General features: G+C 33.3%; 1 protein-coding gene across 1 annotated transcript in view; it reads left to right on the forward strand.

The window, feature by feature from the left end:
- LOC110461587 (cardioacceleratory peptide receptor-like) overlaps positions 1–16,707 on the forward strand; it is a 48,056-nt gene extending 31,349 nt beyond the window's left edge. The window contains exons 5-6 of the mRNA XM_021515118.1: positions 5,675–5,803; positions 16,433–16,707. Of these exons, the coding sequence (XP_021370793.1) occupies positions 5,675–5,803; positions 16,433–16,707 (404 nt within the window). The remainder of the gene's footprint in view (positions 1–5,674; positions 5,804–16,432) is intronic.
- Positions 16,708–23,543: the final 6,836 nt, after the last annotated feature.

The raw sequence follows: 23,543 nt of genomic DNA on the forward strand, positions 1-23,543 counted from the left end.
AAAACCTGTCCATAGTCTTCATCGGCATAGCATAAAATAATGTTTTACGTAAATATGTCATGTACCCTACAATACTAACCCTTTGTCAACGCAAACCTTGTACACACAATCAACAAAATGACCAATAACACAACTTTACGGTTTATTAATTTGTGCTGGTCTGGTATCATACATTCAAAGTTAAAATAAAAAATGACATATATATTCATACATATTGGTCTAGTGTAGTAAGAAAGATACGGAGTAACTTTCTCTGTGGGAAACTTACAGATTTGCTAATAAATCTCGGTGACCTGGTTCCATCAAAGCTGGCCATATTACGTATGAAAAGTGTCAAATAGCACACTTCTCCCCTCAGCGATCCCAATTATGGATCTATAAACATATGGCTTTGTTCCAAAAGGGACTGAACATGTCAAAGTATCCTTACTGGCCATTAGTCTACATCAGGCCTACCTTATTTAAGTCACAATTAGTTTGAGGAGAGCCAAAGAAATTCTGATTTTACACCCCATACCAAAATAATATTCTTGTTATTGGCGTGCGTGTGAGGTATCAGTCAGCGTGCTATTTCTTTACGACGAGTTCATATATATCATAATGTCCGTTGACATCACTTTATATGAAAACCCCCAGTTTACAATCAAGTCTAGCCATCGTGACGGGATATCCACTAATATGATTGGTGGCAAGACCATGATTCAAGAATGCACTGTACAGTGTGTACATATGCTGTCAATAAAACCTGTACTATCGTCCTATTAAGGAGTTCTCAGTGTTGTGATGGGTTTCGTATGTCGTGACAGTTTTTAATGGTAAGGTAATTTTAAATGTAAAGACAATGTATATATCTACTTACGTAATGTGTTTGGCTTAGTTGTTATACTTATTAGCTTTCTATAGTGTGAGGGGAACAAACATGTGAATACATGAGTTGCACAAAAATAAAAGTCTAGCAATGGACATCTTTTTTTACAAACGTACATATTCATGTGCAATATATTATTTAATATTGTTTAATTTTGGAATACAATTTCATTGGTCAAGTCTAAACCACGTGATAGCTGACCCCTGCAGGTAACCCCACAGGGGGACAGAAAAAATTTGCAACCGCACGCCATCTTTGCTTTTCTGAACGATAAACAAAAGATACAAGTAATTTGACCTTTTATACGGCAAATGTTTTCTAACCCTCCCACCGCACCCCCTTTTCAGATTATATATGTTAAGATGTTTCTATGTAGCGCTTAATTTATAGGCCGCAACTTTACTCATAAAAAATGCTATCTGAAAATATTTTAATCCTAAAATATGTTAAATAAACTTTCGGCCATCCAAGAGATGAGCCATGTTCCGCCAATACCTTGTTGTGTCATTTTCTCTGAGTAAACAGAGCTTGCTGTCCTGTAAGGAGGTGTGAGGGTTTATAACTATAGAAGTGCAGTGTAAAAATATAGTTGTCAACCAGGACATTACCTAGTGATATAATGCAAGACAGGCTGACATTCAACACATTTTGAAATAACAAGTTTTGGATTCACAGGAGACATTCCTGTTAATGGACCAAACAAAAATTAAAATTTATTTACCAGAGCATGATCAAACAGGAGTATAACAGTGATACACATATACATCAAATTTAGGACACAAAAACAGTAAGTCAGCGATAAGTAAGACCCAATACAATCCTATTAAATGCACGGCAGGTGATGGTAGTAATACACCATTTGGGAAATAAGAGAACAAAAAATAGTTCGCCAAACAATCATTATATACATTCGTTGGACATTATAGGGAAGATGAATTATGTATATGCATATTCATGTATGGTTATATTAATGTACAGTAACAATATCGACAGGTCATCTTACAAATGGAATTTACACTTGGGGCTCAAGTGAGATATTTATAAAAAAAACAGTCCTAATCACAGACTCTGGTGTTTGTAAATGGCAATTCGCAAAAACGGTCATAGTTTAAAATTTGCAATATCTTATGCGTTAAACCAAGATGTTTGCTGATATCTCAGCATTTCATATTTTTTTAATTTGTTTGAATACTAGTTTATATATATATATACTTTATTTTCCGAAGCTGTAGGCCTAGTCCTCACAGGTACCAGTTTTTGTTATGTTAACAAATAACTATGTTTTATTGTTCTGTCTTCTAGGGCTTAGTTATTGTAAATCATGCCCTGTAGATACATTTAAGAACATTAAAGATTAATAAGTATTTTTGTGGGGAGGGTACTGATCCGTTCTGGTTTGGTTAGGATCTGTTGTTACTCTACGCTCTATCATGAAGGCCATCCTTAAGTCATAGTTGGCTTACAATGTTGAATTATATTGTTTATCATGCCAGTATATAAATAATATATCTTACACTGGTGTTACGGGGATAAATATTTTTCTGTGCAACACTGATTTACCTTGTCTGTCTTGCAGCCTCATCGTTACGTTGTCTACTCGAGATGACAGCCATACGAGGTAAATCTTTGTTATTGTCTGTTTGTCACTCAATTCTACTAAATAAAAGGTCATGCCGGTTATACGAAAGAGAAAGAATGAAGCAAACGCCCTCCGCTAAGTTAATGATCCCATTAACAGCAGATCCTCCTGTATCGTCCTCGATTGATACCATGAATAGACTTTTGCTTGTTCGCCTATTGTTACCTATCTAATTTTTTGTAGTAGTTACACTTTTGTCTCATTATTGCCGTTTTCATGAAGATATATACTATGTTATCTGTTGTTTGGCTTTAAGCACGATTGTTTCCATTTTCACAAACGTGTTGTTTTGACCTACTTTCTATCTGGACAATAACGTCATATTTTGAAAGTTTTGCTCGATGTGTAAGATCTATTGGATCCAGTAAAACATATGGTAATCTTGCACTGAACCATACAATATAAATAGGTATCAGTGTTCGCGTTAAATCAATATCTTCAGTATCTGTATTGAAGACTATTGTGTTATGTAAGATGTACACATTATTCGCAAATTCATTAACTCATAGAAAATGGAAGTAAATACAAGAGCATAATACCGCAGTGTCAAAACATTCATAAGTCTAGCTCAAAGTTGATAAGACTAGGACAAAACATGAATACAGACAGTATCTAAATGGGTACCGTTGGGAAAATACGAGAATAATAGGACCATGTATTCCGGGAGACTAAGCGTCTACTGCTTCAGTAATAAACAAAATAAAAAATCAACCTTCATATCACATAACGAAATAACAGATTTCCCAATAAGACCATGATAGAGACCATAACACTTGTCCATAGTTTTTATCAACTTGCATCTCTAGAAACCCTGTAAGTGTTATCGTCAGCAGTCGACATAGTTCACGAAGTGATGATAGTCAAACCCATCTCTGGGATATGCCACGCTTTGGATATAATTGCCTATAGCACCACTTGTGAATGTGACATATCGACGCCTAGTATTATACGTATTATCACACCTTTTATTTTGACTATTTCAATAGAAGTAATCCCCCTTTTCTGACTCTTTTGAGAAAGAGGTGCATATGGTATACAGTGGCTTACATAAGCTTCAAGCGTTATGAAAACAATCACATATGCAGTATATGAGAAAAATACTGAACTAGAGCGTTTAATATTGAAATATTTATGCTGCAAATATGACGTAGATGCGACGCACATCACATCTAGAAATACCATGTTTCTGTAACTTTGAAAACAAAAGTACAACTTATCGTATTACTTATTCATTTGACATGTACGGTATGTTAATTAATGTAGAACATGTAGCATTAATAGGTCGCTTCATTCGATACACATTATGACTGTGGTTTTCAAACGACTCACGCATCCCACCTTTGTAGAATGGGTTTGCAGCGTTGGATTTGTTAAGTAAAATGATACAGCTATATTTTATCCTATCACGTGTTGTTCTGTTGTCAGTTTCAAATAAAAAATATTAAGATATGAATAAATATGGTATTGCTGTAGAATTTGACATATGACAGTTAAGTTGGTTATTGGTTTATTTACCGAATTCAGTCAAAACTCACAGGATTATAACTTAAACTTGGTTGGCTTAAAAGTCGATTAAAATCCAACCTGACTAAAAAGTATAATCAAAACAGATTTTGTGAATTCGTATAAAAAATATTTGAATGCAATGATTCATCTTCGGGCGATCTGAACCATAGAGGCTATCTATAGAATCAGAAAACTCTTGACACATGTGCGTATAAGTAGCTTAGTGTATCTAATCCACCTCCAGGGTGATACAGGTGTGAAGAATTGTTCTGTCAAAACGATAAAACAATGAATGCAGTTAAAACGTACGTTGATAATGTTCTATAAATGTGATTAATTTATTATGATAAATCAAAATTTCATCTTATCGTTAAAGTGTTGTTCATTAAAACCCCTGTCATCAAAGCAACACATTGTGATCCATATATACATTCAGATTATATTTTACAATGATAAGACATCCCTCAGGTTGTTTAAAAAAAACATCAATTTAGCGTGTAAACACATTGGCCTTCATGTATAGTTATACTTTCTTGCTATTTCTTTTGACACATACTACATATATATATCTGTGCTTGTTTCTAAATCCATTCAAGATAGATTCCCGAATAACAGCCAACAAATAGTTTATCTTTAGGTTTGATAAGAACTTCCTATGTATTCAGATTAATGAATGGGATACATCTGAATTACAAACTATGCAGTATTTTGGTGTAACGGACTGTAAATCATTTACTGGCTATTGTCTTTTATATTAATTGCAAAAGAGTGAATATTATATTTTCATGGCGACAGCATTGTAATTATATTTTCAGTAAGGCATGCATTTAATATAAACCCGTATAGCCATAACTACATAAAATAAATGATTAAGGACACACCCAATATAACCGAATACACAAAACCTACTAAATTTAAATTAAATTAAATAAACAACATTTGATATAGCGCCCTATCTAGCTAACATAAGCCACTCTAAAGCGCTTTACAGTACATAGATAAACAATTTTATACAATCAATATAATTAGCATATACATTAATCAATACAATATTGAGGAATTCGCAGGAGCTGCCTAATCAGGCGCTAACTACTAGTCCTATGCCACCTGGCTAATATCTCTCAATGTGTGTATGCCTGCATGTGTGTTCGAGTTGTATTGTGTTTAAAATAAACGATTTAAATGTACCAATACTACGCAATTAGTGGTACTGTATCAGTTAATCATTCGTATGTATATTAATATATATTGAAATACTTTGTAATTGCACGATAGATAATCTTGTGCAACATGTCAATGAAGCTCCCAGCCATATGAATGTTACAACAATCACAAGCTTCATATATATATTATATCTATATAGTTTAAATGAAGCTCCATCAGTGTACGAATAAAACTTGATAGCAGTATTATATCAGTCGATAGACACACTGGATCTCGCTCTATATATATGCATGATTTTTCTACATAAAAATGATTTTCATCTCTAATTAATATATTTATTATCAGGACAATAGGCTCTTTCAATTTTTGATATGTTACACTGTATGTGGTATCTGATTTTAAAATGTTCAGATGTTGTTCATATAACGAGTAGACTATAAATGTCTTTGTAAACATGACAGGTGGCTGATACGACATAGGCCACCATTAAATTTTAGTTTGCTTCTTTATTCCAGCAGAGCCGGGTTATGATATGTACACCGCCAATAATCGACTGAAGCCTATCTCTGGAATCATTCACAGAGCAAAAGTCAAAACCATCAAAATCACGTTCGTAGTTGTCTCGGGTGAGTACAACAGTCTGTTACAAATTATTACTTACGTCTGTAAGCAGTTCAAATTTATCTCCACTAGGTACGCCTTATGGTACGGACATCAAATGTAATAGCGAATAGTGTCCCTACTGAAGGTATTCGGCGGATCACGTGTGGTTTGCTAAGATCCTGTTTTAGTATACTTGTGTTTTATATTTTTCTATTTACTGAAATGCTACATTGCCCCGATTTTCTTTAAGATTGGTTAACTTAATCGTGTCGTCAATAAAACAAAATATTTGTGATGGCTTTATTTTATGGTATTTTGAGTCCCTCCACCGTTTATAGTTTTCCGTACAGAACATACCATACAAAATATTTCATATTAGCTTGTCGTTAAGATGATTGAGTTAAGAATATCCAGGTCCTTAAGATTAGGTCAGGTTAATATCATAACGCAAGACCTTATTCCATACAGACATATTGAGGCACATGATATGGGACTTTCTGTTTCAATTATTACCGACAACCTGAACAGTTCTTTAAAAGTGTGGAAGAAAACCTTTTATACAGCCAACGTGTAAAGAGTGCAACGATTGCTACGGCACGAGAATAAATTGTGTGACAGAGTTAAAATATTACGTATTTCCTAGTAACCTCCTCTCTAGACAAACAACAAACTCATATATAAGATTTTATGTCAGCCGGATTTAATACCGATAGTGGTTTAGGACATATTCATTATATCGTGAATGCGTTCCCGGGCAGGATGTAACAAATCCGGATTAGACACTTTTAATCTGCAGTGTCATCTGGTATTGTCGCCTATGATAACTGATGAGTTATTACGTTTTACGTTATTATAACAGAGGCTATACACATTAACAATGTTATTATTGACATTTAAAACATGTTTTCATTACCATGGCAAGGACATATCTATAGACATACGTTAAGGATAACATTAAAACAATTTCAACTCTACAACCCTCTGTCTGATTCGTTTCCGTCAGTAGGCGATAAAAGATTATATTTTTTTCGTTCCCATTTTTCCGACTGTTCGTCCTGTAACACTTTGTCCGAAGCTTATCTTCTGGAATTTAACATATTTACTAACATTATCACAATTTGTTTATAAGTTCATTATGAAAAAACAAGTGAAGTGTCACCATTACCCGACCATTGACCCTATCATTGAAAAGCTTGATATTCTAGAATCTAGGAACACAACACCAAATAAGTGTAGGAATAATGGGATGTCAAATACTAAAGGTAGGTCAATATTGCATTTTTGACCCCCGCGTATAACCGTGACCGTAGTTTGATTTTGCCATCAAAACAGTCCGAACCTGGCTTATTATACAATTTCCAAGATAATGATAAATAGAACGATAAATTAGAATGGTAGACAACTCATTGTAGCTTAGCACATAACCTTTGATACTGTATAGCGGTTATATTTCGCGGGCGTTTTAATTTCGCTATGTTCGCGCTTCGACTAATGTCTGCGCATTCTAAACACCAGCGAAATTATCGAATATGTTGACCAATTTACAGACCTCATCACAACATGTTGAAAATACTTATAGCCCCATGCTGTTATGCAATCTTAAATGTACTCAAATTAGATTATCACCGGACAACTTGGCAGTCCATGTTAAAACAGCACTTCTATATAAGTGGCCACAATACATTCATGTAAACACAGTAGTAATTTATTGATTAGTTTACTCCTACGAAGGTACATAAACATTTAATTTTCTTTCGAGTGAAGTCACTGGCGGATGACGAGGCTCGGGATCGGTGTTTTTCAAACGGTTTATTCCGATGTTTAACCCTTAAATGATGACACTCAAAATACTTTTCAAGATACATGGGATTCAGGTACACAGCTCAAATTAACCCCTGCGAATATGTACCGCAAAATAGTGACCGCTATATAGTATATCGTAGTTAGGGTAATAATGGAGTAATTACAGCATTGAAAACACAGTTTCTCATAGGGGCATCAATTCTAACAGTTATTGTTTAACACGCGTAACTTAGGGAGTGGCGTCATAATTGTCCATGTGATCAGTTCAGTGTTAATAATAACTGTTATCGCTTTACACGAACTGAGAAAAATGGCGTCATAATTGTCCATGTGGTCAGTTTAGTGTCAATAATAACTGTTGTTGCTTTATACGAACTGATGAAAATGGCGTCATAATTGTCCATTTGGCCAGTTTAGTGTCAGTAATAACTGTTATTTCTTTACTTTACCCGAATTGAGAAAAATGGCGTCATAATTGTCCATATGGTCAATTTAGTGTCAATAATAACTGTTATTGCTTTACATAAACTGAGGAAAATGGCGTCATGATTGTCCATATGGTGCCGTTAAATGTCAATTATAACAGGTAGTGCTTACACACTTAACTAAGCAAGTAACGTCATAACTGTTCGTATAGTGCAGTTTAATGTTTTGGATGAACTTTTGAGTATTATTGCGGATTATTTAAGATCATCCAATACCAAGGCTACAGTACTAATATCTAACAGATATGAAACTAACAGATTGTCACTTTACTTTTAAAACGTCCGTGCTCTGAGTGTCGCTCCTGTACTAATATGTATGTACCTTACGTAATGTGAGATAGATATTCCTACGAAATAGAGGTCAATTACCAGTTCAGAAGATATGTCGTTAAATATGTAATGTTGTATCGAAATTCGACGTTTAGATTACATAATTTTGTATTGCAAAGTCATGTTTATGGATTTCAAAAATATATATTCTTTATAACTATAACAGGATAAAGGATAAGTTCACTAATGATAGCATGATGTTGTCAAACCTGCGCCGTTAAGCACCGTATGGCGCCATTAAATGTTGGAATTCCCCATCCCTTTCCCTCCATGTCTGGTCAATGACCGATTAAATCACACACAATAAGCCTTAGTTTAGTTAGAAAGGTATGCGTTATTCAAAATTAAACAGAAAAAAAGCAGTTGCCGGTGCCCGACCTTTGATAGGCTGCACGTACCGACAATACCACATACAGTATTCACAAAGAGTATAATTAAGATTGAAATAGGCATTCAACCCGAGCCAGGACCAGAAACAAAGACGAAATTTCAACAATTTTTGTTTACTTGTTAAGATTATATTTTTATATTAAATATATAGTAATGATTACGATTATTTGTACCAAAAACATAACTAAATATTTAATTTAAAAATTGTAAATCTTAACAAGTAAACAAAATATAATTCATGACATTAATATAAGTTTGTCATTTCCAAATTGAGATTTCGTTCAAGTTCTATGTCCCTGGTCCAGGCTCGGCATGAATGACTATTTCAATCTTAATTAAACTCGGTGTGAATACTTCAATATTTCAAATATTTGTTTGAGCACTGATATGGACATATTTCAGGGATGCATTTTTTTTTTACTATTTCATAAAACCATCCTTAAAAATAACACGATATGGCTTAAATCCCCTAATAGTTAAAAATACCTTAATACAGAGACCAACGGGGTTTTTGGATGCTGTGTACAGCATTGATAGCGGTCCTCGCCAAGCCTGGGCAAATCAAAACCAAACAACATACTTTCTTCTTCCGCGAAAGATCTTTAAATGCTGTGTTGGTTATTTCATGGTATGATTTATGATATATAATGATGAAATAAATATGAAAACGATCAATAAATCAAAGAAAAAATGTTAAAATTTTACGAAAAGGCGAGGTTTTTTTCAGTGAGCATCATGAACTATATCAATATCAGATTACTACGCTTTTTGGACCGAATAATTTCTTCACAAAAAAAAACAACACTTTATCTCCTTCCGCGAAAGATCTTTAACAGTGACGTTTTTAATCAGTGAAAGTTCGCAAATATATTTATTTCCAATTACTACGCCTCGTATTCCAATACTCTAAAGTGTGTGTGTAAGAGTTTTCTCACCTTGTCCATCATTGCGTTGTTTCATACTCGCGACTTGTTGAACGACTGTTTTATAACTGTCTTTGATAAAGTAGGCTTCGTGTTTTCTTTGTCTCAATGGAAAGTCTCCAAGTGAAAGAGAATGTTTACGTATACTAAAGTAGCCGTCAGCAGCTGTGCCTAACGAGTTTATAGATAGCTTCCCAATGCGACAGCAGCTGTGCCTAACGAGGTTGTAGATAGCTTCCCAATACAGTCTCTAGATAATGACCCGATTAGTATAATACAAGTGCGTGGTGAATATAGCATATTGAACACCACAAAATAAACCGTATATACATATTATTCACATTAACCAGACACTGAATAATTATATAGGTCTTTATCCTTCGTTATAATATCGAGAGAATTAGAGATACACAAGGGATTTGCATAAGTCCGTGATTACACGCACTGGAAATAATACAATCTCGTTTTAATTTTTTGTATTATTAATCATGATAATAACAAATGGTAATAATAATATCATAATTATTTATTTATATTATCTATATAACATTTATTTATTTATCTTTTATTTAATCGTAAACTTTCCCATAATCTTACGGGACAATTTTGGTTTGCAGGGTTGTTACTATTTTTAAAAAGATCATTGTCTGCGCTTGAAGGATTTCCATCGATTTGAAACACTAATTAAGGACCATAATATCAGACAAGTTTCAATTGTTTTAGCAATACTCTGCTTGTTATATATATTTTTATCAAAAATTATGATTAAGGGATGGGCTTTTATGACTCTTACTCAACAACATGTTCTTTATTATTAACTGCCATTCTGTACTGATATACCACCTCCTTTATTCCATTATTTGAATCCTTCATACACAGCATCCATGAGTGCCCTCGGCACTTTGATTAAAGTGTGGGAGACATTCCGTTGACCAGACAATGACCAATCCCGCGAAAAGGCATTGTGCACTAGTTACAAACTGGTGCACTTCGTAGAAGTAATGGATATGGAACGTGCGTGGATCATCTGTTGTGGTATTATAAGGGGTAATTCACTATGTTTTACAAGAAAAAAACACCTATTATAGAATATCACACTTGCGTTTCTACGCCTACGTATCTATAAGTAAACCTGTGTCATTCGGTACTTCAACGGTGTTTGAATTTGGACTGATATTTCAGATATGTTTACATGATGGTATCTGATATTGTTAAATAGTTTAACTGTGTGGGTTTTAATTCCTTATTGGACTTTTGCTGAACCTTTGCGATTAGATACAATTAAATGATATGACATATACCAAAGCCTATATGATGAATGTTTATCTCAGTCTAGTTCGCATTTTACCATCGTTTGATTATATAAACCGCATACAATATGTCTAATGTTACTCATCTATGTTATATGTCTTTGCACCAGAATCAATAAGCTTTAAAAAGCATTTTTGTCTGAATTGTATAATTAATTTTCCCCTGCCTTCCCTTACCAGTACCATGGGATTGAAAACAAAAATAAATTAAATGACACTAAATCTCACCGTGCGAACGGATCTCATCTGAAGTCGATTTTTTTATGAACGAATACATTCTTTTTATAGCTACAGGTATTTTGAACACTGAAAGAGATCGATTTTCATGGAAACGTATGAAGGTAAAGTTAGAAAAATATTGGTTATTCAAAATTATAAAGAAAAATAATGTTAAATACTTTGCATTTTATCTGCGATACAGTGTAATCTAGGTTAAAGGTCTAAATTGGGGATTAACAAAAATCTTGAAATCTTGAAATTCATAGACGTGTTCATAAGTATACGCAGTCGACAAGGTTGAAACATGTGTCATGGTCGCCTACAATAAACAAAAACTAGCGTACAAGTGCATTGGAATTATTAGAACGTGGACAGTATTTTGCTTGTTTTTTGCCTGTTAAATAACAACGATCTACAACGACACAGAACGATTGACATAACACACGCCCACCAACAAGTGATATAATCCGTAAGATTTAGCGTGAGTAGTAATTTGCATAGCACCATCAACCTGGGACCCTATACTCGAAGATTGTTGAAATTGAGATTTCGTTTAAATGCTATGTTCCTGGTCCTGGCCCGGGGTGAATGCCTATTTCAATCTTAATTAAATTCGGTGTGAGTGCTGTCTGTGGGGACTCTGTACAGGCAACCTTTCAAAAGTTTGGCACCGGCATCCGTTTAACATTTTTTCTTTTCTTTTTAATATATAATAACGAATAACTTTCTAACTTTACCTTCGACCCCCTAAAAGTGAAGTTGGAAAGTTATTCGTTATTCGAATAACGAAAAACCAATAACTGTCCAACTATCTTGCCTTCTATTACAGAAGATAAATTTGACTATAAATATAAGAATTAAACAATTAATAGATTTATTAAATTAAATAATAACAAAAAATATATTTTCATACGTTTCAGTGAAAATAAATCTCTTTCAGTGTTCAAAATACTTTTAGTTATAAAAGTAATTTATTCGTACATAAAAATCGACTTCCGAACGAGATCCGTTCGCACGGTGAGATTTAAGTTATTTTGTTTTCAATCCCATGGTACTGGTAAAGGAAGGCAGGGGAAAATTAATTATACAATTCAGACAAAAATGCTTTTAAAACTTATTGATTCTGGTGCAAAGACATATAAGATAAATGAGTAAGAACAATCAGTGACTACCTACCCACATTAGACATATTTTATGCGGTTTATATAATGAAACGATGACAAAAGCCGAACTTGACTGAAATGAACATTCATCATATGGGCTTTGATATATGTCATATGATTTATTATATATAATCGCATAGGTTCAACAAAAGTCCAAAAGAATTAAAACCCAAGCAGTTAAACTAGTTAACAATATCAGATAACATCATGTAAACATTTCTGAAATATCAGTCCAAATGGAAACACCGTTAGTGTACCGAATGACACAGGTTTACTTATAGATAAGTAGGCGTAGACACATTATTGATAGCATTGTGATATTCTATAATACGTAGGGTTAGGGTTGGCGTAGGGCCATTGGCCTGGATATCGTGTCGAGAGATAATTATATTTCGTGGAACGTTGAAAAGGTGTTTCTAACCATTCAGATTATATGAACGTATAGTGAGTGTTCTATTTCTTATAATACGTAGTGAATTACCTCTTATAATTACACAACAGATGATCCACGCACGTTCGATATCCATTACTTAACCGAATGACCGTTATGAAGAAAATGAGTCCCTTAAACGTCATGGTGTATCCTGTGAATATGTTTTAGCTAAAAGTGATGGGTAAATCTGTAATTGGTGCACAGTGCCTTTTCGAGGGATTGATCATTGTCTGACTAAACGGAATGTCTCCCACACTTCATAAACCCCGTTGGTCTCTGTATAATGTTTTTTAACTATTAGGGGATTTAAGCCAATTCATATTAATTTTAAAGATGAATTTATGATATATTCAAACAAAATGCATTCCCGAAATATGTCCCTATCAGTGTTCAATCAAATAATTGAAGAACTGTTTGATACGATATACTTCAAGCAGTGATCAATGATTCTTGTTCACGGAATCATTTCCAAAACTACCCTTTATGACAATTATAAATATTCTAGCAAAACGCTTGATTTGAATTTTGACAAACAGGAATTTATATTTGGACAATTCAGTTCTAAGGATGCTGATTTGATAGTGGATAATCTTATCCTATTATTGATTAATCAATACATTTTTAAAATGAAATGTCTATAAATGGAACTTAATATAACGAGTTTAAAGAATCACATACTTTTTTAACTTAAATCTCATAAGATCTTGATAAATAAGCATAAAAACTGCAAAAATAATATAGACTTACATAATACAGTGGAAAAATGGCTTCTCTTATAAAATAACGTGAACAATTATCATTATACTATAAAGAAAGGTTTGCAATCCCACCCCCATCCCCACACCCCTCTGTGTGTGTGTATGTGTATGTGTGTACAGTATATAATTGGTCTCTTGTAAAGAGGTGTCCGTTGTGAAGGGAATTGTAATCAATGTAATGCATGCTTGTTGCTTTGTGTGTAAATGTGTTGTTTATAAAAAAGAATGAATAAAAACAACAACAAAAAACAACAACCGCGTTGTGTAGCATGTCAGCAAAAACCAAATAATGAATCGTGTGAATAAGAGAAAGTACAGTTAAATGTTTTCTGTCAATAAGCCTTGTGTAGGATGTTTTCTAAAATGATAAGGTACAATAAACGTGTACGATCATGTATATAATAAGACGGTTGCAGGGTCATGGTAGTACGTTCGAGTTCAGCCACTGATGAGCACTGATGAATGATAAAGAGAAGTCATGAGAGATAACGAACTATTGAGCCGATGTCACTTCATTATGTGTTGGTATAACCGATAGTGATTGCCGCAGCTTTCAATTAGCGTTTTGTTAATAGCATATTTCCTGCGTAAGTCATCTTATCATTAAATGGCAAGTATAGCAAAGTATTAACAATCTCAAAATCGATTAAGCTTGGAAACAGTAAAAAAAAGATAATCGAATATCATTAAAAAAAGTAAATAGAAAGGAACAGATAGCGTCTTCTGATTTATGTACGACATTCACTTTGACAATTTAGGTAAAATACAAGGAATGGCAAATCCTCGTTCAAACCGAGGTTGTGACAACGAAACAGTAGTGCACAATAATGATAATTTTCAAAATATCGTACATATGTGACAAAACCTCGGTACACTGTAAATATCGTACATATGTGATAAAAACCTCGGTAACTATCGTACATATGTGTCAAAATCGAGTAATCCACAATGAGATCATGATTTGCAGCCATCCAATGAAAAAATATACATATATAAACAATAACTGTAGTTACAATTAGCCAATATTACAAGATGCGGGCAAAATATAACTCCATTCTTAGAAACAGATAACCCGGCGGTATAATTAACAAAATAAAACTGGCAGATATAGAATTCAGATTATAATTTATATATATAATGGCAGGCTTCTACACAGGCACTTATTTTAAATACATGTGTTTGTTTTATTTGTCGATAAAAACACCGGGTCGTCCCACAAGTATCATAAGTGTGAATTAAACAAAATGTGACGCTAAACAGCAACTTTGTCCAATAATTATTGTGCCTTTTGAGAGGGGGTTAAGGATAATGCTACGTTCCAACTGAGGTTGACCTCACCTTTCAAAACTGTATTGTAACAAGGACTCATAAGCTATTCCTGCAATATTATTTCCTCGTAGATTCAGTGTATGAATCTTCAAATACTACCTATATCCTGTTTGTCAATTGATAAATATCAAGCTAACTTCAAATTTTCATATAATATATAAGAAACAAGATGAGAGTTATCTGCGGGTTTAAATCAGAAAAGGAAGACATTAAACACAAAAAAAACCCCACTTATATAAGCTAATATCAAGCATTTAGCTGTTTTCAGTTGGCAGTGATTGGGAATATGAATTCCAAATGGAAAAGGCAAATTCAATGAAGCGCCAACACATTTTTTTAATCTGTTTATCTCATAGACATTTCGATTACATTTATTATCATTCAGCATTTAGTTCAAATAATGTATGTATCGTGTTTGCTTGTTCAATGAATAGAACAGCCATCGCCCAGGGAGGGTCAGTGGTATCCAACGTAACAATTATGACGTCAAAAAAATGATGAAGTCAACAATCGGTGTTTGGAATTCATAGCCTATATGAATGCCAACTGAATTTGGTAGGGTTTGCATAGTGTCAATGACATGAGATGGTAAGTATAAGGCAAAAACCGGTTAGTTGCGTTTTGCTTTATGTAATCGTATTGCGGACTTGTGTTTCTAGCACAATCCAGCTTCTTACTTGTGATGTTTAAATACTTCATTGGTTTAGATAACTGCATCACAGCACTGCACTCCACTGATCCTATTGATAAAATAACTGGTGCGTATTCTTATGTATGGTCACGGGGTACAAATCAGCTAGTGTGTTATGTTTCCACCTTAAAGAAGAGTGTGAAAATATGAAATCAGTGTTTCGCTACTGTGTCATCATTCTCGAGTCTCACGAGAGTACATGTCTGACATGATAAATACGTCATGTCAATGGTTAAGTTTCTAGATCAAAAGTCAGGCAATTTAGCGGCCACAAATGGCAAATTAGGGGGGGACGTATACTTCTGGTAAGGAGATAAATCGACGAAATAAATATCGCGAACTTGGACGGAGATGGCTGTACATTCGCTTCCTGAATCAAAGGGCTATTTCTATGTACTAATTAGTGGTGTCGTCAGACTAATGGTGCTGATTAGAAGTACAAATGGACTCTATAACAGTCTTAAGCATGACAATACTTTTATAGCTCTAGTTATCAGAGATATTGTCGAATTCTGACACCACAACATATATCATGTTATGAGGCTGAATGACATCAATGTCATGGATCGATTCATTGTTACACGGTACCTATGTGGAACATATCATACTCAGGTATTGTTACCGTCTTGAGCGCAACTTGTGTGAGTATTTCTCCCGGTGCGTTAATATTTTTCATTTATCAGAGGAGATAAGTAAAAGGTTGATGATATATGCTTTTTATAAAGAAAACATTACTTGCTAGCAATCAATTGAAGCCTGAAAATATCCCACCAATGTGTGTTCCTAATGCTTGAGTGTATGATTTTTTTATGTTTTAGTCTTTCTGATTTGCTGGGGACCTTTCACGATCTACACCATTTTGGTCGTGTATAACGAGGTCGACTTGAATGGGTCCTTTTTCATCCTGATGGCGCTTGCTCCGCTGAACAGCGTGGCTAACCCAATGGTGTTCCTCTTCTTCAACCACAGGCTTCTACGGAAAGGGAAACAGAGACGTGATACCAACGGTATCAGCATGAAAGCGACGTTTACAACACACATGCGACGTGACTCCGAATGGTCAAAAACAATGCAGATATCACGATTAAATTAACGGTTACTGACATTTTATTTTCAACTTTTATGGATTTCCGCCCAAGTATCATGCATTGTTATTTTTGGTGTTTTGTAATGGTTAAACATAAATATATTTGCCTTAGGAGCTGTCACTCATTTCATAAAGTGTGTATCTTGCTCATGTTGTTGATATGTTTTTAATAATTTTGATTTTTCTTCAATATTATTAATACTTATTTTCATATCATGATTTTGGTGCGCATAACTGGTTATTTATTTCAAAACTTCATCAGAAATCATTGCCGTAATGAAAACCCACTATTCCACAACGTTTTCTTCTTTTGTCTTTTACTGAAGACAGATGAAAATCTATGTATTTCTCTGAACATAACTATGTATATTTATTATTTGTACCCAACTCCCTACGTAAGGAAAGCTGGTTTGAAACAAGAATATTCTTCTGGTCAACCGTAGTATGCGAATCCGAACTTCACAGTCACGGGTCGTGCAGTAAACGTGAAAGTTTGATTAGTCATACTGAAACTGATGGCGTAAAAGTTCTCCAAAGGAAAATGAAGTCACGTTGCTTAAGCGTAAATAAGTTACAAGTAAGTGATGGATGGCTACTAATCAATTGTTTAAAGAATGTGTATGTTATGGAATAACTCCAGAGAGAGAAGTTGTAATTATTATTAGAAGAGAGCATTACTCTTTTTGTAGCCAATTACACATTTATTTCGGATCGTTTGATGACTCCATAGACATCATTTAACATAAGCGTTATTTCAATTCCGATAAAATGAGCGTGTGTGAATATTGTTTCAATATCATAGCTGTTAATGATTGTGTTATAAAGAAGATACATTAGTCTTTGTTTATCAAATATAAATGTTTCGAAATAATACTATTAATCGCTCAATATCTGACCTAATACAAGATAGAGGAAGTCAGAAACGCATTGGACAATTTTAAATACGAACGAAGGGAGGTAACTCTGAGATGGCAACACTTAACGTTAACATACCTGTCCATATAGACATGTAATGCTCAACAAACTCCTAATCTGTCACGCGTTCCATTTGGTGATTTTGACATTATAATTATATTAATGATGTATGTTTGAAAAATAGTCACGTCAATCCTCATAAAGTAAAATCTTGAAATTATGTATGGTTTTGTTAATTTAACGAATATTTATTTTGAATGTACTGTTAAAATAATTCTTATCTTTGTTGGCTTATCTTACATATGTAAAAGGTTTGTTGTATTATGTAAGAACCGACAAATTACATCATTTTAATATTTTCCTTTACACTTACAAAGCGATTTTAATAGTTACATCATTTTCTAATGAATAAATTCAACATGTCTTTATTGAAGATTAATTTACTGTATTTAAACTGCTATAGCGGAAATAACCGTCCAAATAAACACATTATTTCAATACCAAAATATTGTTCAACGATATTGTATGAAAAAATCATTTGCCATTCTCACATTTGCTTCATAGAGTGACAGTGAAACTGAATTGAACCTGGCAACATTATTTTAACAGAACATGTAATATATATACATATAGTAAATGTATGCTTGCAAATGTTATCATTGGTTTCATTTAAGAAGACACTTTTTATTTTATTATTTCTAATTCAACTGAAAAACAGGGAAAGAAGTAATTTTGGCGAAAACATGCCACTGATTTGTTTTCTATTTTTAACTCCTTAGCTTCATGATTGTTAAGTAATACAAACAATTGAAGAATATTTCATGCATCAATTAAAAATTAAAAATTGATTCAAATCTAAATCCTTGGTCAAAATAATCATATTGCGAAGTTTCAAAACAGATAGCCATATTGTGGCGATAGCACCCATATCCTCAATATAATAAATGGTTGTATAATATTTAAAAGTGGACGTTAGTGTTTGTACCTAATAAACATCAGTAATATATTTTGTAATTTCTTAAGATGTGGTAAGTGTTACGCCATTAAAACAATAAATTGTAAATATACATCGATAAGAGGTTACAGAACAAGTATTTACAGAATGTGTTATCTTAATTGAGGTGTTCATTAGAATGAAGTGAATAAAGGTAACTTCGGTTAACAATTTCGTTTTTATTTTATTTTAAAGACTCTTATGTCGATATAACATTTAACTCATACTTTGTAATATTCTTGGACTCCTGTTCCTGGACAAGCATGTACGGATATTGGTAATACTTATACATCTCTTAATATTTTTTTTTTTTTTTTTTTTCAATTTTTTACATTAGTATACAATACAGTTACAATATATATACATAACATGACATAACACAAACATATATAAAGATATACACACACTCATTAATTATCATACAAACATCAATACAATTATCAGAAAGAAAAGGACGGATTGTTGAAAATTTGTATTACATTTTGAATTTCTAAGCTAGCTGTCAGTGTGAGCGTAATCAATATTTACATTCACTCAATACAACAACTTAATAATTATGTAACAAAAGATGTCGGACTATGACTACCCTGTACACTAAATCCGACCTGTGGATTTTTTTCTCTCATAACCATAACGTTATTAATATTCTTTTCCAATCTAACACTTTCAACTCAATACATTCTCCATCATTCAAACTATTACAGCTCCCTGGTCATATCCCCCCCTCCTCTGAAAATATTTCTCCGCCTCTCAAACATTAAACCATTAACAACCCCATCAAACAATTAAACAACAAACCACATCATTAACACCACTATCAAGCCATGTTAACTCAAATTAATAGTACACACATACAAAATGATAACATATAATTATATAAATGGAAATAAGATAGTAGTTCTAATTATATTATAATCAATCATTATCACAAAACAATCATCAAATTCCTAACTATACGAATCATAAAATTACAATTATTCTCAATTAAATACAAACTACTTTCGGTGGTTAATGCTCCCTCTGCTCCACCTTCTCCATATTGCCCACACCAGCGTGACGTGTGTATCGTGTTGAATTTAAATTGTTCTATCAGGTATTATAAATTTATATATATTTGTTTATATATTAAAATATATCTTTTAAAAGAGTTGTTTGACACAGAAGTGGTCGTATCCAGCAGTTTATCGGGGCTATCAGGAGACCAGAAGAATACAGTCAGGGAGGGTTCAGTCCTCATACGAAAACCAATCATCCTGATGTTCAGAAACAACATATAAACACTGAGTTTGCAGAACGTGACCTGCAAAATTAAAAAAAGGAAGATCAGTATCACTTAATAATTGTCAAAACTCAAATTGTCGCAAATATCTATTTTCAATAGATTTAAAATCGCACAAATAAGTGCAAAAGAACAAATTTAAAAAAAAATCATTAGATATTTAAAAATAAATATTAATTATTATTCGTGAGGCAATTCCACTATCGTAAATAAATATTCAAAAACAAACATTTCGATAAACAATCATATTGAAAATTGACATGATTGCTTCGTTTCAGTAAATGAGCAGGAGCTAATATATCGACATACATGACCATTAATGAGTTATTGATGAAAATCTTTACAGATATTTTAATGTTTTGATAACTGTTCGCAGTTGAAAAGAATACAAAATATAAAGTATACAATGTGATGCAATGAAATGCATAATACTGTTTACGTGTACCTAGTAGCTGACTATAATTATATCTAATACAAAGTGTTTAAGCAATTAACGCTCAAGCATGTGACAGTTATGAAGTAAAACTTACCTAGAAAGTTAACTATATGTTTTTCAACTGTTATGATCCTGAACATACGGCCATCAACATAGCAAAACAGATTTACTTCAGATACGTTTTGACTACATCTGACTCTAAATAGCAAGTGAGAACAAAAGGAAAATATGTGACAAGGAAATAAATATAAATTATAGAACACGATACACACATACTCTAAAAGTCTTACAGCTGATGTAATCTGCGGTTATTCTCTGTGAAGAAGCTATTTGATGTTGTATATATCATAAGACAATGTGATTTTCTTGCAGGAAAAAGGGTTTGTTTGTGGTGTAACAACACATTAATCTAACTAAGGTTTTAGCACGAAATACGATACGTGGAGGACATATATGTTATTTATCTGTTCAATAAATACAATGAATTATCATTTTGTGTTGGCTAGAAATGAGCGTGGGAAAAAAAAGAATTATAAGATCAAACTTTTGGCTTTGCAAACAAAATTTGTAAGAATGTCTTTTAAACAGTCATGGCCTAGGTAGCCATATGTCATATAAGATGATGATACCACTTGGTTACAACAATGTGACGTCTTTGTGGTAAGGGACCACTACGTCGTGAACGCGTAAATTTACATTGTGCTTAAGGCTACAAAAGTAGTCTAAAATCAAGCACAAACCATTCTCGCTTCATATTTTATCACATAATTAAAGAAAAGACACCGGCTCCGAAATCTTATCGCTGACTTAAAATAAAACGTGAAACTCCGCCCCGGTCAATGTGGTGATATAAACTCCGCCCCGGTCAATGTGGTGATATAAACACCGCCACGGTCAATGTGGTGATATAAACTCCGCCACGGTCAATGTGGGGATATAAACTCCGCCACGGTCAATGTGGGGATATTCTGATACAAATTTAGTCATAATAAACAATCTTACCAGCAATAAGACTGTAAACATTAATGTTCTGTAGGTTGTAAACACAAATATCGATAAAAAAAGAGCTGAAATTAGTTTGGAGCTATTTACTGGGTTCAGGTGACAAGCAAATTGCGTCACTCCTCATCGAGGAACTTTAGATCAGCATTCTGAGATACATTGTTGATGTTTATGTTGATATTTGATTAAAGATAATATAAGTACTTTGATAACTACAAGATATAAAACACATTTATTTTAGTTTTCAAGATTTATTCCGTTCCAAACAATAACGCAAATTAAAACTGTAAAACTATAATTCTTTCAACAAAAGTCCTTTCCCCGTGCATTTCTAAATGTTAGGGGAACACAAGCCGGTTAACCACAATATCTGTGATAAACTATGTATTTTATGTGGAGAGTCGGCAATAAACTCCTTTTGGCTATGCCATTCCCAGTAAAGAGTTAATTTAAATGTAAGTTATATAAGCTTGTTAATTGTCTAAAAACTATGTTTGCATCTGTTAGAAGTTATATTGAATGCAACTGATTCAGGCTCAGAGTCTTTTAATTTTCTTTAGTAATAACGGGGCCTAACCACTTTACCTAACAGTAACATCTTCAAGGAGATAGTGACGTACCATTAAGAATGATTCTCTTCATACAAACAACCTTTATCAACAAGTGGCAACTTACGTTTACTAGTTATAGTTGGCGGGGTACAACTGTGATCTACCAGAAAGTGTATGAATCATTAATGGATTCATTGTTTTATACACTTTATGTCAATCATTGATTCGTTAATGTCAAGTATTGATTCTAGTTTATATTACGCTATAAATCTAGATAGGCATGCCATAACATTTAGTTGATTACTACTTATAGGTGGTACTCTGTTCATGTGAATATAGCGTCTCAAAGATTTACAACTAGCGGATACTGATGTGTTGTTGCTTCAACAAATAGCGTCGTACAGTGTGCGATATAATGTAAATACTGTTTTCATGCAAGGCGCTGCCGTATCATCCAATCCAAGGACATTGTCTCCTTATTCGTCCTTGTTCGAGTACGATCCGATTGGATTGATGAGTGAATTTGTTAGAAGTTGTATAATCTATTCAGAGGTAACTTTCTTAACATTGATGTTGTGTTTTAGTTCCAAAGAATTGGTAGTAATTTTTGTGTCGGTAGTAAAGTGACAACTGTTAGAAATATTGTAAACAGGAAAGTATTAAGAGCTATAACAGAAAATATTTTACTGATCTAAAAAATACAGCATAAAATATAACAAGAAAATCGGCCCCTTTTCTTTACTTGGCATGGTGTGTTAAAAAACTATTTAAGCTAAAGAAAACTAGTAATATGATTGATATTTACCTTGAAGTACAGGATCCCTGCCCTTCAATGGGGTGCAGTTTTATTGTTGTTTAAAATATTTCAAACATGGACCAAAGTCTCGAAGATAAGCTTCGTTGTAAACGAGACTCCCCCTTTCTTTAACTGTATTCAAAAAATTATTTATTTCACATCCGAGTGTGACGTCAAATTCTCGTTATGATGGGTCCTTGTTTGCGGATTAACGTACGGGATCACAAACGTCACGTGTATATTAGGCATACCTAGTAGGCATTGACAAGTTGCTAATGGGTGCGCAAGACCGAATTATGCAACACTAAAAACTTTTTTTCAATGAATAATCAGGTTGACAAGTATCATAGAAATAATAAAAAATGACAAACATTTTCAACATTAACACAAATTGTATCATACGTGTAAAATAATTCTATAATAAAACAAACCACATACTTACCATAATGCCAATTAAATATACCAAACAAATTGGTAACAAAGATATGACCGAAATAGTACAAATATGTTCATTAACATTATTGCAGATCCTCAGATATCACTAGTAAATAAGAAAAAATAATATTATATATCGTTTTGATAAAACTGAATCCCCCCCCCCCCCTTTGCAGATAATTAAAAGTGAAACCTGTTACGGTATGAAGTATATTTTCTATCATTGACCAAACAAGGCGCCACCTTTTGTTCACAGCATTCAAAACCTAGGTTTTCGAGCTGTAGACACTTATAAATATTACAAAGGGAACTAGACCAGGTCTTCCAGAATGTTAAGAAACATGTAAATCTATAAATGGTATGATTGTCACGTAATCAAAGTGAAAACCGTTCTGTAAAACCGAAAACAAGACACACTGATAAGCTTAATACAT

Source organism: Mizuhopecten yessoensis, unplaced genomic scaffold, assembly GCF_002113885.1.
Source record: "Mizuhopecten yessoensis strain PY_sf001 unplaced genomic scaffold, ASM211388v2 scaffold10639, whole genome shotgun sequence".
NCBI classification, from domain to species: Eukaryota; Metazoa; Mollusca; class Bivalvia; order Pectinida; family Pectinidae; genus Mizuhopecten; species Mizuhopecten yessoensis.